This window comes from Cygnus olor, chromosome Z (genome assembly GCF_009769625.2).
Source record: "Cygnus olor isolate bCygOlo1 chromosome Z, bCygOlo1.pri.v2, whole genome shotgun sequence".
In the NCBI taxonomy this organism is placed as follows: domain Eukaryota; kingdom Metazoa; phylum Chordata; class Aves; order Anseriformes; family Anatidae; genus Cygnus; species Cygnus olor.
The window spans coordinates 65,707,340-65,721,928 of NC_049198.1; the positions used below are offsets into that span (position 1 = coordinate 65,707,340).

At 39.9% G+C, this 14,589-nt stretch overlaps 1 protein-coding gene across 2 annotated transcripts in view; it reads left to right on the forward strand.

The window, feature by feature from the left end:
• Positions 1 to 14,589, forward strand: part of DGKQ (diacylglycerol kinase theta) — a 93,106-nt gene that overhangs the window by 69,849 nt on the left and 8,668 nt on the right. For both annotated transcript variants that reach the window (XM_040541906.1, XM_040541907.1), the window contains exons 16-22: positions 971 to 1,122; positions 2,498 to 2,646; positions 3,781 to 3,962; positions 5,825 to 5,925; positions 11,006 to 11,152; positions 12,128 to 12,239; positions 14,079 to 14,231. In XM_040541906.1, coding sequence (XP_040397840.1) covers positions 971 to 1,122; positions 2,498 to 2,646; positions 3,781 to 3,962; positions 5,825 to 5,925; positions 11,006 to 11,152; positions 12,128 to 12,239; positions 14,079 to 14,231 — 996 coding nt within the window. The remainder of the gene's footprint in view (positions 1 to 970; positions 1,123 to 2,497; positions 2,647 to 3,780; positions 3,963 to 5,824; positions 5,926 to 11,005; positions 11,153 to 12,127; positions 12,240 to 14,078; positions 14,232 to 14,589) is intronic.

The following is a 14,589-nucleotide window of genomic DNA, read 5'->3' on the forward strand; positions in this document are numbered from 1 at the left end:
CAGGATGCCCACAGTGCTCCTGTGCTTTGAGAGCCCTTCAGTGGTGACTGCAGCATGATGAGGATCCTATGATACAGGCACCAAGCCTTTCTCATCCTACATGATTCTGAAAATTACTTTATCCTTCACACTATTCTTCATCATAAAGCTCCATTGCCTACTCAGCCCTGGTGAGGCCACACCTGGAGTCTTGTGTCCAGTTCTGGGCTCCCCAGCACAAGAGGGACATGGAGCTACTGGAGCAAGTCCAAAGGAGAGCTACGAAGATGATCAGAGGACTGGATCACCTGTCATACAAGGACATGCTGAGAGAGCTGGGCCTGGTTAGCCTGGAAAGAGAAGGCTGAGGGGAGACCTCATCAATGTCTATAAATATCTAAAGGGAGAGTGTCAAGAGGATGGAACTAGGCTCTTTGGTTGTGCCCAGCAACAGGACAAGAGGCAATGGGCACAATCTGAGGCACAGAAAGTTCCATCTGAATATGAGGGGGCACTTCTTTACTGTGAGGGTGACAGAGCACTGGGACAGGTTGCCCAGAGAGGCTGTGGAGTCTCCTTCTCTGGAGATATTCAAAACCCACTTGGCTGTCATCCTGCACAATGTGCTCTAGGTGATCCTGCTCGGCAAGGGGTTGGACTAGCTGATCTCCAGAGGTCCATTCCAGCCTCGGCCATTCTGTGATTTTGTAAACTTTTTTACTGAAAATGTGTAGGAAGGACTACTGATAGTGACTTCGTTTTTAACATTAGGGCAGACTGTGTAGTTGGAGTGGGATAAGGAAACTTCATTCTCCCAGGAAGACAAAATCAGCAGCTAGCCTTGTCGATTGGTGTTGAATCTTTTTATTTATTGAGTCCGGATTTTTTTACTAAGCATCAAGGAAATATCAGGAAATACTTTTGAGATGCAGTAGTAATTTTCCTGCCTAGTCATGGTTTTGGCTAATCCTTCTTTCTTTTCTTCATTCAGGCTTCCAAGATACCACAGAACTGCTGGCCTCTCCTTGTATTTGTGAATCCAAAAAGTGGTGGTTTAAAAGGTCGGGATCTGCTGTACAGTTTTAGGAAGCTGCTAAATCCACATCAGGTCTTTGAACTTACCAATGGTGGCCCTCTGCCTGGGTAAGTTGTAGTATTTTTAACATTTTTATCGATGTTATTTTGTTAGGAGTGTTTATGGTTTTTGTTTTTTGTTTTGAGGAAGGATTAGGTTCTCTTATTATGAAGATACAAATTTTATATGTTTTGTGCCTGGAGACCGAAGTGGTGGATCAGTCCATCCAGCTGGTTCTTACTTAAACAGACTTAAACTTTCAAGTTCTCTAAAGAAAACAGAGTAGTTCCTGATGTATATGCTTGTATCAAGTTTAATAGAGTCAAATCCTGGGAAAGTCATGCGTACTTTACAATAATGCAGGTCTAATAATCATTAAATATAAAAAAATTTTATAATCAAATGGGGACCAAAATAGAAATGTCTTGCCTTACAAGAATGCTCATTTTTTTGCTTTTATTTACTCTAATGTTTCATGGAAACTAAGAGGAAATTATAATAAAATTTTCTATCTTGACTCTTGAAACTTGGCCACAATTGCAGAATTAGCAGGGCCTGCCTGATCACAGCTGCAACATTTCTCAATACAAGGAACAGAACATAATGTGCTTGTAAGGGAGGCAGTAACCAATTACTTGATTTTATCAACACCATTTTGTCACCAACTTCATAAAACTGAAAGCAATGTTTGAAGCCTAGTCAGAGTAGCCTCATTACTTCAGTGCTGCTTTAACAAAGAACTGTTGTGACAAGACCTTCAAAACAAAAGCTTTCATAAGAAATGCAGCTTATGCAGGAAGCAAGTAAAACAAGCTTCACAAACTTTTTTGTAAGAGCCGTGTATTTTGATGTCTTTCTAATGTCGTTGAAGCTGCAACTTTGATAATTGGCTCATTTTGCTTTACCCATAAAATATTTCTGCAGCTTTATGGCAAATTGCTTCCACTTGTTTTTTGTTCCTTGTGAAATGAGAGTAAAAATTCCTTTGCAGGACGTTTTGGTATGTAGGATGAAAAGCCACAAAGGGTGAGTGTGAATGAAATAGTGCTATGAACAAGAAGTCCTATCAAAATACCACACTTACCATATAGAAATGACTAATTAGAAAAAAAAAAATTCTAAATCTCTACAAAGATTTAGAGAGTTCAAATGGAAACCGTGAACAGTTAGATCTCTTTGTCTTTGGTGAGGAAAGAAGTGATTAACGATTGATCTCCACCTGAGAAAATCATAGAAGATTGTGGTTTTCACTATTTTTAAATAGATCTATCTAAAAGTGTCTGTATTTCCACTCACTTTGTTGAGGTTGATCCTGAGACAGATGGTGAAAGGGGAAAAAATCCAGTAATAATGTCTTATCTTAAATAACATATGAAGAGACTTTGCTTTTTCTGTACTACATTGTAATGCTTCTTTTCCCCTTTGCTTTGTTTCTCAATGGAGGTTTCACACGTTCTCCAAAGTCCCTTCTTTCCGAGTGCTGGTGTGTGGAGGCGATGGCACCGTGGGTTGGGTTCTTGGTGCGCTGGAGGAGATCAGACATAAGCTGGTGTGCTCAGAGCCCTCTGTTGCCATCTTACCTTTAGGAACAGGTGAGAATCGGGGCAAGCGCTAGCTTCAGGATTGCATGGCACGTGCTGAAGTCCCAGACTTCTCACTCTTCATGTTTGTGTTTTGTTGTGTTTGGTACTAGTAATTGCTGGTAAGAGTGACTCTTTTAGGCATAAGCTCTAAATAATGAACATAGAGACATGGACTTGAGGGCACAGAACAGAACAAAGACTTATCTTCCCACGTAGCTCAGAGTTTTATTTAGCTTTTATTTCACTGCTAAAATGGGGTTGAATTTAGCAGCTATTGAACCACATTCCTTAAATGTTTGTTTCCTAACGTAGTGGGTGAAAGATCTGATCTCTCATACCCAGCCTGAAGTTGTGCCTACCACATGAGTAAATGCACAGTCTTCAGTAAATAATTCCTTCATTTTGTCTCTTAAGACATTGTTCTTTTTGGTGGTGGTTCATGACAGAGGTGTCCCCGGGCTCTGTGGGTAGGCTAACTCCCAGTGCGAGCACACTGCTGACTAGTCTGCTTGCAGTCTGTGGACTGGTATGGTGCTGGAAGTCCAGCTGGATCTCTACGTGAGGCTTTGTGCCTGGTTGTCATCCAGGTTTGTCCTCATGTATCCATCTGACAAACAACAGGGTTTTGTGGTGAGGATGCCATGACTCAGTTCTGGCAGGTGCTGGATAGCAAATGCAGTATCAGCTTGTCAACAAAATGTTGGTCACAGTTTGAGTGAAAAATGAGCAGCAGGGGTATGGCTATGGATGTGTCTGGGTGCCCAACTTCCCAACTCCATAACAGGTTTTTCCATTGTTTTTTATGATTTTTTCACATGAGACAGCATGTCTGTATGTGACACAAAGCACATATGCAACCACAACAAAAAGATTTTTTCATGAGTTTTTTATGATTGTTAACTTTTCAGTCCAGTTGTACTACTTTCATGACTTATTTCATAGAATTGTAGAACAGCTTGTGCTGGAAGGGACCTTAAAGATTACCCAGTTCCAAACTGCCCTGCAATGGGCAGGGATGCCACCCGCTAGATCAGGTTGCCCAGGGTCTCCCCCATCTTGTAGAACAGGGCTAATACACTTTTTGATGCTTTTAGCTAGCTTACAAAATGTAGTCATATTTTGGGGTTCTTCATTGTTACCCAGGTAATGACTTAGGCAGAGTCTTACGCTGGGGAGCTGGCTACAGTGGGGAGGACCCCTACTCTATTTTGATTTCCGTGGACGAGGCAGATGACGTTCTTATGGATCGCTGGACTATCCTTTTGGATGCTGAAGAACCTGCTGACGGTGCAGAGAACGGTGTAGCAGAACCTGAGCCTCCGAAGGTGAGCTGAGCACTGTTCAGGTTTGACTCTTAAGAACTGTTGTTCTGTTGAGAGTGACGAGGAAGATAGATACCAGCACCATGTAATCTTTTATTGCTTTCTTATCTCGTGCTTGGGCCTTGCTGAGCTATTCTGTAGTGAACATAGCATGCGTCCGGATGTAGTGCTTCAATTTGGGTAGGACTGGTTGGTTGCAGAGCACATTTCTTCATAGGTTGGCAAAAAGTATCTGAGAGAAGATCAATTAAAAGATTTATGCAGCAGTGGCATGCCTATTTGCTTTGCTTAGGAGGACATATATTTCTCAAGTAAGAAAAACTTCTCAAAGAAAGCCAAACACTTTCCAGAAGACTAGTGAAACTGGGGTGTTGACCAAAAAAAAAACCCACCAACAAATTAAAAAAATAAAAAGAGACTACTTTGATCTTTCCTGTTACAGATCAAAAAGTGACTGTAAATTGCAAAAACATACAGAAATTAAATCCTTCTATCAACTTATTGCTATTGTGTGTCTATATATACAGCATCTGTTTTATATTTTTGGAGTGAAACACCCTGGCCCTTGGTTTGTTTTACTTATTTCTGTTTAGGAAAGTAAAAATGTTGTTTGTAGGTGATGACTTCAGAGCTTTGTGTGGATACTAGTTCTGTTTATTTTCAGACAAAACCAAGAAATTGGATAGAAAATGGGTGGCAAAAAGAAAGTAGAAAATTGTAATAATGGTAGCCCACGTCAAAGATTTTAGTCCAATTGTTGGAAAATCATAGGCGTTGTGTCGGTGGGAGAATTTAAGTTGCTCCGGTTCCAGATATTTTTAACTTGGTGGAGGTGGGCTGTCCTGATTTTGGCTGGGAACAAGTTAATTTTCCTCCTAGTAAATGGTATGGTGCTGTGTTTAGGATGAGAATGGTGCTGATAACACACTGATGTTTTCAGTTGTTGCAGAGCAGTTCTTACACAGAGCCAAGGCCTTTCCAGGTCCTTGTGCTGCCCCACCAGCGAGGAGGCTGGGGGTGCACCAGGAGCTGCGAGGGGACACAGCCAGGACAGCTGGCCCAAATGGACCACAGGGATGTCTCGTACCATGTAGCATCATGCTCAGCAATAAATATAAATACAAAAAGGGGACCTTGTTTTCTTCCGATTCTCTCCCCAGTCCTATTGGGCGTGGCTTGAGCACACGGCTGCGTGGTGCTGAGCTGCCTGCCGCATTAACCCACAGCACAGGGGTAGATTTGCCCTGAGTGCCTGATGTGGTTTTTAAAGATGAAAGGTGAGAGAGTCACAGGCTAGGACAGAAAAGCTGTGGAATGAGCTGGCAGGCAAAGGAAGAATCAATAGGAGAAAGAGTAGAAATCTGTAAAAAATTGCCACATGTAGAGCTATTTAAAATGCAGTTGAGTAGGTGAAGTCAAGGTCATCTAATATAAGATGAAGTTAAGGAAAAGGATCTTCCCAATGATACCATGATAAGTCCCTGGTTGATGCCAAAAATAGTAGTGGTGTTAGCAAGTCTTTTTGTTATTGCATAGAATCACTTGGAGAAGTTGGGTTGTCTTTGTTTCTGCATTTACTTTTATTTCTGCCTTTATTATATCTGTCTCTAGCAATTAAGATTAAATTTTGAAGTTGCTTATAGTTTGGAATTAGTAACTACACATATCAACAATTCTTTGTACAGCTTTATTTTTAGTGCAGTGTTTCTGGAAAATATTTTCCTAAATCTGTCAAGATGCAAATTACTTGGAAGAATCATCTGCAACTCTTGCTTTTGTTGAAAAGTTTTGGAACCTCTTTTTTTATAAACGTAAGCCTTGAGCAAATAATACAACTTTTTTTTTTTTCTTTTTTTTTTTGACAGATTGTACAGATGAACAATTACTGTGGTCTTGGCATTGATGCAGAGTTGAGCTTGGACTTCCATCATGCTAGAGAAGAAGAACCAGGGAAATTCAATAGCAGGTAATCCTGGGGGAAAACAGAGGTGAGGGATAAGTACTGTGGTACAATATAACTTCCAACTTACACTAAGGCTGATAATCTTGCTACAGGTATTCACAAATAATATTGCCTGAGATAAAGCAGACACAGGGAGGAATTAAAATAGCCATGAACTCTTAGATGCAGAATTTGTTTGGCTTTTCTTTTTTCTTTCTATTTCCTTTTTTTTTTCCAACAGAGAGCACCAGAGCAGTTTTTGTAAGCCCTGTCACTATTATTCAGTATACTTATATGCCAAAAACTTTGATGTCGAATTCAGTGAAATTTCAAGATAGTGGAAATATCTCTTATTCAAAGCTTATAACAGGAGGGAAGGCAATGCTGCTACGTGAATAATAAACACATCATACGTTTCCCACCCTTGCTTAGTGGTGTGTTAGTATCTGCATGCTGGTAATAATGATTTAGGAAAAAATCTCTGCATCTCAAGTGAAACAGAGTGATAAAAAAAAGGTGTGAAGAGAAACCTTCCTCATTCTGGCATGCAGATCATGCAATAATAGTACTTCTTTTTTTTCCCATAATCACTGAAATTGATGAGGAAAAAGAAAAAACACATTTGTTTAATTAACGAGTAGCTCTTTATAGAAATTGTTCTTGACTGCTCTTTATTCCCCTACATTTGTGAATAAATGTCCTGTAAGTTGTCCCTTGGTTGCCAGAACAAGCTGTTACAACTACACAGTATTGCAATCCCAACTATTAAGAATATTTTCTGACAGTTATGAGTGTAATAAAGTGAAGTCTCGCCTGTCTATTAGTGTAGATGTTGCTCATGCACTTCCTAAAAAATTGAGTAAAATACTGCTTGTGGTATGTAAATTACTATTAGGACAACAGGCACTGGTTTTTATTTTCAGTCCAATGGATTAAAAACAGCATGGGTAATAAGTTTGCATATGGCAGTGCCTGTTTTAGTCCATTAAATTGTTCTGGACTTATTTTTGCAGCTAACATAAGTAAATCAGAGTTATACTCATTGTTCTTTTAAAATATACTACTCTGACTTTGCAAGGCTGCAGCACTTTAAAAGATGTGTCTTTTTCTTATTGACACAGTATTTAAGAGTTATGCTTGGACATTTGTCTCCCTATGTGCTTTTAATCTCTCAAATCTTTACCAGCCCATAATGTGCAGCATCAGCAGTGTGATTGGCAATGACTTGGTATCATTCTTGCAGACCTTCTCCAGGCATATTGGTTATGGTGCAAGCACAGTGTTTTTTTGCAGGAAAGAGAGGGTGGTTTTTTTGTTTTGGTTTGTTTGTTTTTCAAATCTGAAGGGCTAAATGTTTCTGTGGGTCAAGATATGGGAAAGAGATTTGAATTCTGAATTGATACTGAGGTATGGTTTTGCAGGGGACAAGCAGATTGTGCAGCCTAACAGTGCTGATGAAATCGGTGCCTTTCAGTGCCGTGTTAAAACCGTTGGCTTTCCCCTTTCCCAGGATATGCAAGTGCACACTTGCTAGCCAAACTAGCAATTTTTTTTTCAGTAAATTAACTAAGAAGCATGGCTACTTAATGCCAAGTGCAACAGCAGCTGGCATATGAACAGGCTGCTGTTGCATGCGGAATGGGATGTTTCAGGTGGTGGCAACAGAGTCTGCATGTTGCAGAGTCCGTTGGAGGAAAACAGGCTTGTGTGCTCTTCTGATTTAAGACCTTAGGCTGGTAAACATCCTGAAAACTGTGTGCTTTCTTGCCTCACGCTGTAGAGTGTCTTTACAGGCTCAGGACTCCTTACCTTGGGCTAGCAGCTCACAGTGAAGTGATGACTTCCTTGCAGGGAGATCAGTGCATCAATGCCAAACTTGCACCACAGAGCAGGCAGAAGCAGTGTATGTTTTGGCATTGCTGGTTTCTACATTGTTGAGTGCCAGGCTTTGTGATTTTATTTTATTTTTTTCACAGTATAAAACTAAGGATCAGGGCATCCTCCTTCATTCCTCAGTTGTTGTGGGGTCCCGGAACAGTCTTTAGAATTGCCTGTTAGGGAGGAGATCACATTTCTTTGTGTCATCCAAAATTGGCAGGATGTTTCTGTGACAAGCATTCTCATGGCTGTAAGATTAAGCAGAGAAAATATTTTGCACAATTTCAAGCGATTTTAAAATTGTCTTTTGAGGATACAAAACTCCTCTTGGTGGAGGGAAGGTTTGAAAGTATTGATTGTTTGATTTGTCAGTTCTGGATTTTAAAGTGCTGCAACAGCTGGTGTGTCTAAATTAGTTTTTTCTATGTTGGGGGTGTTGAAAGTGAGTCTAGTAAAGCTCTTTCCCTGTCAATAACATCACCTTAATAAAATCACCCAAATAGAGGCTGATGATTACCTTTTGCAGTAGTGGCATCCCTTAGGTAGGATTGTTAAACTGCAAGACTAGATGAAAGGTGCTAACCTTGTTTTCTTTGATCTGCTTTCCATACTCTGTGCTGTAATTCTGAATGCCAACTCCCTTTCAAGAGATGTTTCCTAGCTGTTTATTAATGTTCATGGGAAACTGCAGTTCATCTAAAAATGCCTGCTGGCACATAGAATTCTTATCCAGCACCTGTAAATAAAAGAGTTCCCCAAATTTACCCTCCTGCATATGCAGCAGTGGCAGGAGCTCTGAAGAATCTGGCTTTTTGCATCAACTCACTTGGCTTCTTAGTGTCTCCTGAAACCTGGTTTCTTTATTTTGATTTTGTGAAAGCCTGGAGAGTGCTTATGGATGGCTCTTGCTTTCCCTGACCACAAGAGAATCTTGCTGCTTGGGCAACAACCACAGAGATGGTTCAACTTACAGCATAGTTGATGGTTTGATGTCTCCCTGAGTCTGTGGAGTTAGACTTAGTCATGGGCTCATTAAAAGAAAAGGGTGTTTTTTCTGTTTGTTCTTTCAAGAATAAACACAGGATTGCAATGCTTGAAAACAGCTATTTACCTTCATAGTCCATAAAACTGGTCCTATATAGAATCACCTTTTAGCTTTATCTATTTTGACTTAATTAGCTAAATTGAAGTATCAGTCCAATATTTGAATGCCTTTCTGGTAGGATGTAGTTTTATGACTTTGGCCAATGGGGCATTAAGTAGTATGTTGGCTATATCTCTAGAGCATCTTTTGTAGAAAAATGAACTCAAGGGTGATTCCTGAGCTGTGTAGGTCAAGTCCCCACACTGGTCTGAATAGTAGGATGTTACTTTGATATCTGTGCTCTAGAGAACCTTCCAAATAATTCCGGGATGACATAATGGTGCAAGTGTTGCAGCTGAGCTGCTGCAGAGACTCACTGGCTCCATGGGGATGGATGACCTACATATAAAGCCCTTCCCTCCTCGTCATCCCCATCAATGTCATTTACAGCAGTGACTGCAATGTGAGCCTTGCCTCCAAATAGAAAACTCAAAGTCCTTCAGCACAAATAAGGTGTTGGAGACTGCTTCAAAGATTAGTTCTTCCTTACTGCCTTACTAATTAACTGTTGTGAGACTGCTGTCAGTACAATGTATGTAAACAAGGGTTTGCTTTAGGAAATGATGCGTTTTTCTACCAAGTGGGCAAGTTAGTATGTTACTCACTACTGCTAGCAATGGACTGACAACTTCTACTTGGACTTTCCCACCAAATCATGCCATGCCCCACACGTAGATGCACAAAAAAGGGTGGTGCCTCTGTCTAGTAGTGTACGTTCAAAGTTCACCCTTCCAAGCTCAACTAGCCATTTTAATCGTAAAATCTTTCAGTCACCTTCACAACTATTAAGTAGATACTGGCATGGTAACATTAAAGAAATCAATTTGCTCTTTTCTGGTCTCGATGTCCTAATAGGATGCATAGCTGAAATGGAATATGTGTGCAAAAATAAGAGTAATAGTATTTGATCTCTGACAATTTTTACACTTTGTTATGTGTCACGGGGTGCCCTACCCAATGTATCCTGTGGACCTCAGAGGCCAACTCTTTCTTAGAACTCTCGTAATTCAGAACAGTGTCTGCAATTATGTCACTGTGTCATATTCTGTTAGTTTCTCTAGGCTTCTCACTTGACACAACTAAAGTTTGTACTTCTTGAGGATACTTAAAGTATTTTGTTTCCTACCTGTTTTATTTTATTTTTCAGTTCTATGTAATGCATTCAAATCAGACATATCTCTTGGTCTTGTCTGGAGTGGAAACATATTAAGTGGTCTTCCCTCACCTACTGTTAATTCAGTGCTGTTTAAAACTGTTAGCATGTAGGATGAATCGTTCCCAATGTAATAACTTAAAAGAACTGAACAGTCTCTGTCTGGAGAGTTGACTGTAACCCACATGCTAAATTGGCTGTCTTCCCCACTTGAATGTCTACATTATTCAGGCATAATGCTAGGGACATTCTGCAGAGTTGGATTCCAATGACACCCATGTGTTAATCGGTTCAAATAATACAAATAAATCCTTTTTCTTTTAAGGTTATCCTGAAGGCCATGTATTCAAAGGTTACCATTATTGAAGAAAAGAATATCTGTATTTAACTGACATTTGTTTACATACCTCTTCAAATACTTTGACATTTCAAGGGATGCCATAAAATCTTCCTAGTCTTTTCTTTACTCTAAAATTAGATGTGTTAGAGCTCTGCCACAAACTACTAATCATGTTTTTAATTTCTACAGCTGAGTTTGGTTAAATGAATTAGCAGTATGTAAAGCCCAGACTCCTGGAGTTTTCTGCCTTAATTATTCTACCATTGCATGATAAATCAATTAAAAATGTTTCGTGACATCTACTAGTTCTTAATCAGTAATACAGTTTTTCAGCCCAGAAGTTTATTTATCAAAGTTATTGCCTCTCCACATCTCTGCATCTCCACATGCCTAGACAGCACAATTCTTCTAGTAAGTAAAAAGTATATGAAGTAGTAGTTTGTGGCTTATGCTTTGTTTCTGCAATAAAAAATTGAAAAGCTCTTTAAACATGCCCACTAGAGGACAATGCTATGCTAGCACATGTTCAACGAAAATAGTACTGTTCTGTGGCTTACCTTTTAGTTACATGATGCTTGTCTGCTCCTAGGTTTCACAACAAAGGAGTTTATGTGAAAGTTGGGCTGCAGAAGATAAGTCATACCAGAAATCTTCACAAAGACATAAAGCTTCAGGTGGATCAGCGAGAGGTGGAGTTGCCAAGTATAGAAGGACTCATTTTTATTAATATACCCAGGTAAAATTGACAGGAAGGATCTTATGTAGATACATGTTTGCATGTATGTGTGCAAAAACTGCTTGGTACTTAAGCATCACTCCTGACATTAAATGGTCTGGACTGATAGGTGACTGTTCCTGGATATTTTTGATTATTGCTGAACTGTGGGTTTGACTGAGAGCCTAGCTCTTAATACCATTTTAACATTGCTTTTCTTATCCTTTGAAAGTCACAGTCTCACTCCAAAAAAGGTGGTAGGTACTACCTTGTTTTCCCAGTGCAACCCCCTGTACATTTGCTATTTCGTATCCTGTGTCCTAACAGTAATTTGGAGCGATATCCTCATCAAAGGTATATGTGGAGTTGGTGATGCTGTTACCCAGGTAGCTGTGGAAAACCTGCAGCTCAGATACCTGTTGTGGGGGCCGTACTGACACCAGCAGGGAGGTGGAATTACTGTTCTGTAAGAAAGAATGGCAGTTCTTTTGGAAACCTGCCTTCCTTGAATTTGCTGGTGATGAGTGACTTTTTTTCGTTTGTACAGTAACAGCAGGTCATTAGTGTTGCCATACTACTGGTTTCAAATAGACTCTTAACCTTAAAACTACCTGAGAATTGTGAAGAAGAAAAGATCAGGATTAGCACTGAGCAGTCTATGCACCAAAAGAATAAGCAACGGATTTGAGTAAGGAAGGTCAATACTGCATGAAAAGCAATGCCATGTTAAATTGTCAGAAGCATTTGAGGCGATTTAAGTGCAGGAACACCTGCTTAACTACTGAGTTCTTTCAAATGGGAAATACTTAACATCAATCCTTCTTTCACTCCTCAAAGATCTGATCAGAAGTTTTCCAGATTTTAGAAAAACATTTCTTGCTCTCATGGTGCAGGAAAGCTCCCTCTCACTGGTGGGGAGCAGAGTGCCTAGCTTTTGAAGTCTGACAGACCAGACATCCCTGGCGGGGTGGTCACTGTGGTGTGTTCTCTGCACAGCTGGGGGTCTGGAGCCGATCTCTGGGGCTCTGACAGCGACGACCGCTTTGAGAAACCACGCATTGACGACGGCCTGCTGGAAGTTGTTGGTGTGACTGGCGTTGTTCACATGGTAAGTTAGCAACCAAGTGAGAACAGAGGAAACACATTTCTGTGAACCAGTTGAATGAGCCTCTCTGGTAAATACATTTTCTCAGACTAGTTTATTTTCATAATAAACAGTACACACTGCAAGTCCTAAAAATAGGCATCAGTGCTAGAGTTACACCATCATTTAATCAAGCTCTTGTTTTTTCATGCAGAAGTGGTTGCAGACCATAAAGAGAGCTCATGAGCAACATCAGCTGTCTGTGAATAAACGTTCAGGAGTTTAGTTGTAACTGTTATGCCCTTTCACAGCCCGCAGTGCCCCTTGTAGCCTGTGTATTAGCTTGCTTTGAAGATCCATATTTCGGTGCCATGTGACAATAGATGGAAATGAAACTGAAGAAATCTGTGTTAGGATGGGAAGTATGAGAATTGTAAAGTACTTATCAAAAGAGCATGGGAAAATGCTTGATGCAGGCTTTGAACTAAGGCCTTAAACATACATGCATATATGGTGCATAAATATACATAGATATGGAACACAAATATATGTATGTATAAATACCCTTTATCATGGTGTCAAAACCAAATAGTTCATAAGATGAAAGCAATATTTCATTTTAATGTCATAAGAACGCCCACTCTTCACTTAGTATGTGTACACAAAATCTTGTCATACCTCAAAGCAATCAGGGCAGAGATGCTTTTTAGAGAGGTATCTTTATAATTATCTGCCACAGATATTCCAATACCTGATATTCCACAGATATTCCACAGATATTCCAATACCTGTCTCTTAGAATCTGATACTTGTCACAAATGCTACATGAAGCATATTGTATACCAGTTGTGCAAGGAATGTTATCACTCAATCAGTGTAGCTTTCATTCTTCCGTGTAGTACGTATTTTTTCAACGGCCTGCTATTAGCAATGCAGTCCTGTGGAATGATGCGTTATTTTTGTCTTTTCTTCGTATTTGTTTCACTATTTTAAGAAATCTGCGCTGAAAAGGTATATGTGGTCAGGTAACTAGAGACAACAAATCCATACAACTACCAAAAATGGAAAGGTGGGTACTTAAAATTGTTTGTGCAGCTCAACCTTTGGTGTCAGCCAACTTTACGGTGTTGTAATTTAGTTCTTTTAAGGAAGACAAATATAAATTTTTCCATTAGGAGAAGTGGTTTGGTAGAGATCCTTGAAAGTTTTGTTTTGTTAGAAGCACCAAGGAATGAACATACTGCTTCAGAATATAAACATTAACAAACCGATGCTCTTATTTTGTGATCTTGTTTTAAGATTTTTACCTGTATGTTTGATGTTTGCACATGTTCCCCAAGACAATTTTTAGCAGCAGAGTTGCCTTTGCATCTTTTTTTGTGGTTGACGCTGATCCTATTAGCTGAAGATGAATATGGAGTTGAGTATTGTAAATCTCTGTCTCCATGATTTATGATAATATGCTTTTAGTTTTTGGCATTTCACATGCACCAGAGTCTGTGTGTATGGTTAGTTGTTTTGAAAAAGTGTTTACTACTTTATGGAGGAGGGAAGTAGAAGCAAACATGACTTTGTGAATGCATGCTCCTTTCCCAATGTGAATGTACAAGTGATTCCACTGTGTAAGTTATTTTGCCTCTGGCAACTTGCAAGAGGATGAGTTATGCTTCATGCACTAATTAAATGATTAATTTTGCATCAGTAAAGGCATCTGATGCAGATTTTGCCTAGGCAGTTCTTTAACTTGAAACTTAAAACATCAGGTAAGAATAAAACTGTATCCACCCAGTTTAAGGGCAGCTAATATTTGCATTTCTTTGTTCACTGGGGTGTTTGGTAATCCAGGCTTTTACTTCCTAACAGGGTCAAGTCCAAGGTGGTTTTCGATCAGGCATCCGCATAGCCCAGGGCTCGTATTTTCGTGTAACACTCCTAAAGCCAATTCCAGTTCAAGTTGATGGAGAGCCCTGGATTCAGGCCCCAGGACAGATTATTATTTCTGCTGCTGGACCAAAGGTAATGGCTGTAGGTTTGTCTCAAAAATCTGACTTTGTTTCTCCAGTGGATATTATTATATTATCTTGCTCATCGGTTGTGTTCTGATGCTTAACTTCAAAGGAGCTAGTCAGCACAGTGCAGTAACCATTGGATAAATACATAGCCCTTCCTACAGAGAATGGTTTGAGGGCTCTCTCCACTGGGTCAGATGAGACTTGTGTTTAAGAAAGTAGTCCTTGGTAGTCCCTGAGCTTCAGCCAAGTGACTTAGTTTTCACTCCTGTATTGAGATCTCCAGGCAGTGTTGCTTGCTCTGAAATAGATCACAATTATGGGGCCATGGTAGGACTGCAGTGTGCAAGGAACAAAACAGTCTG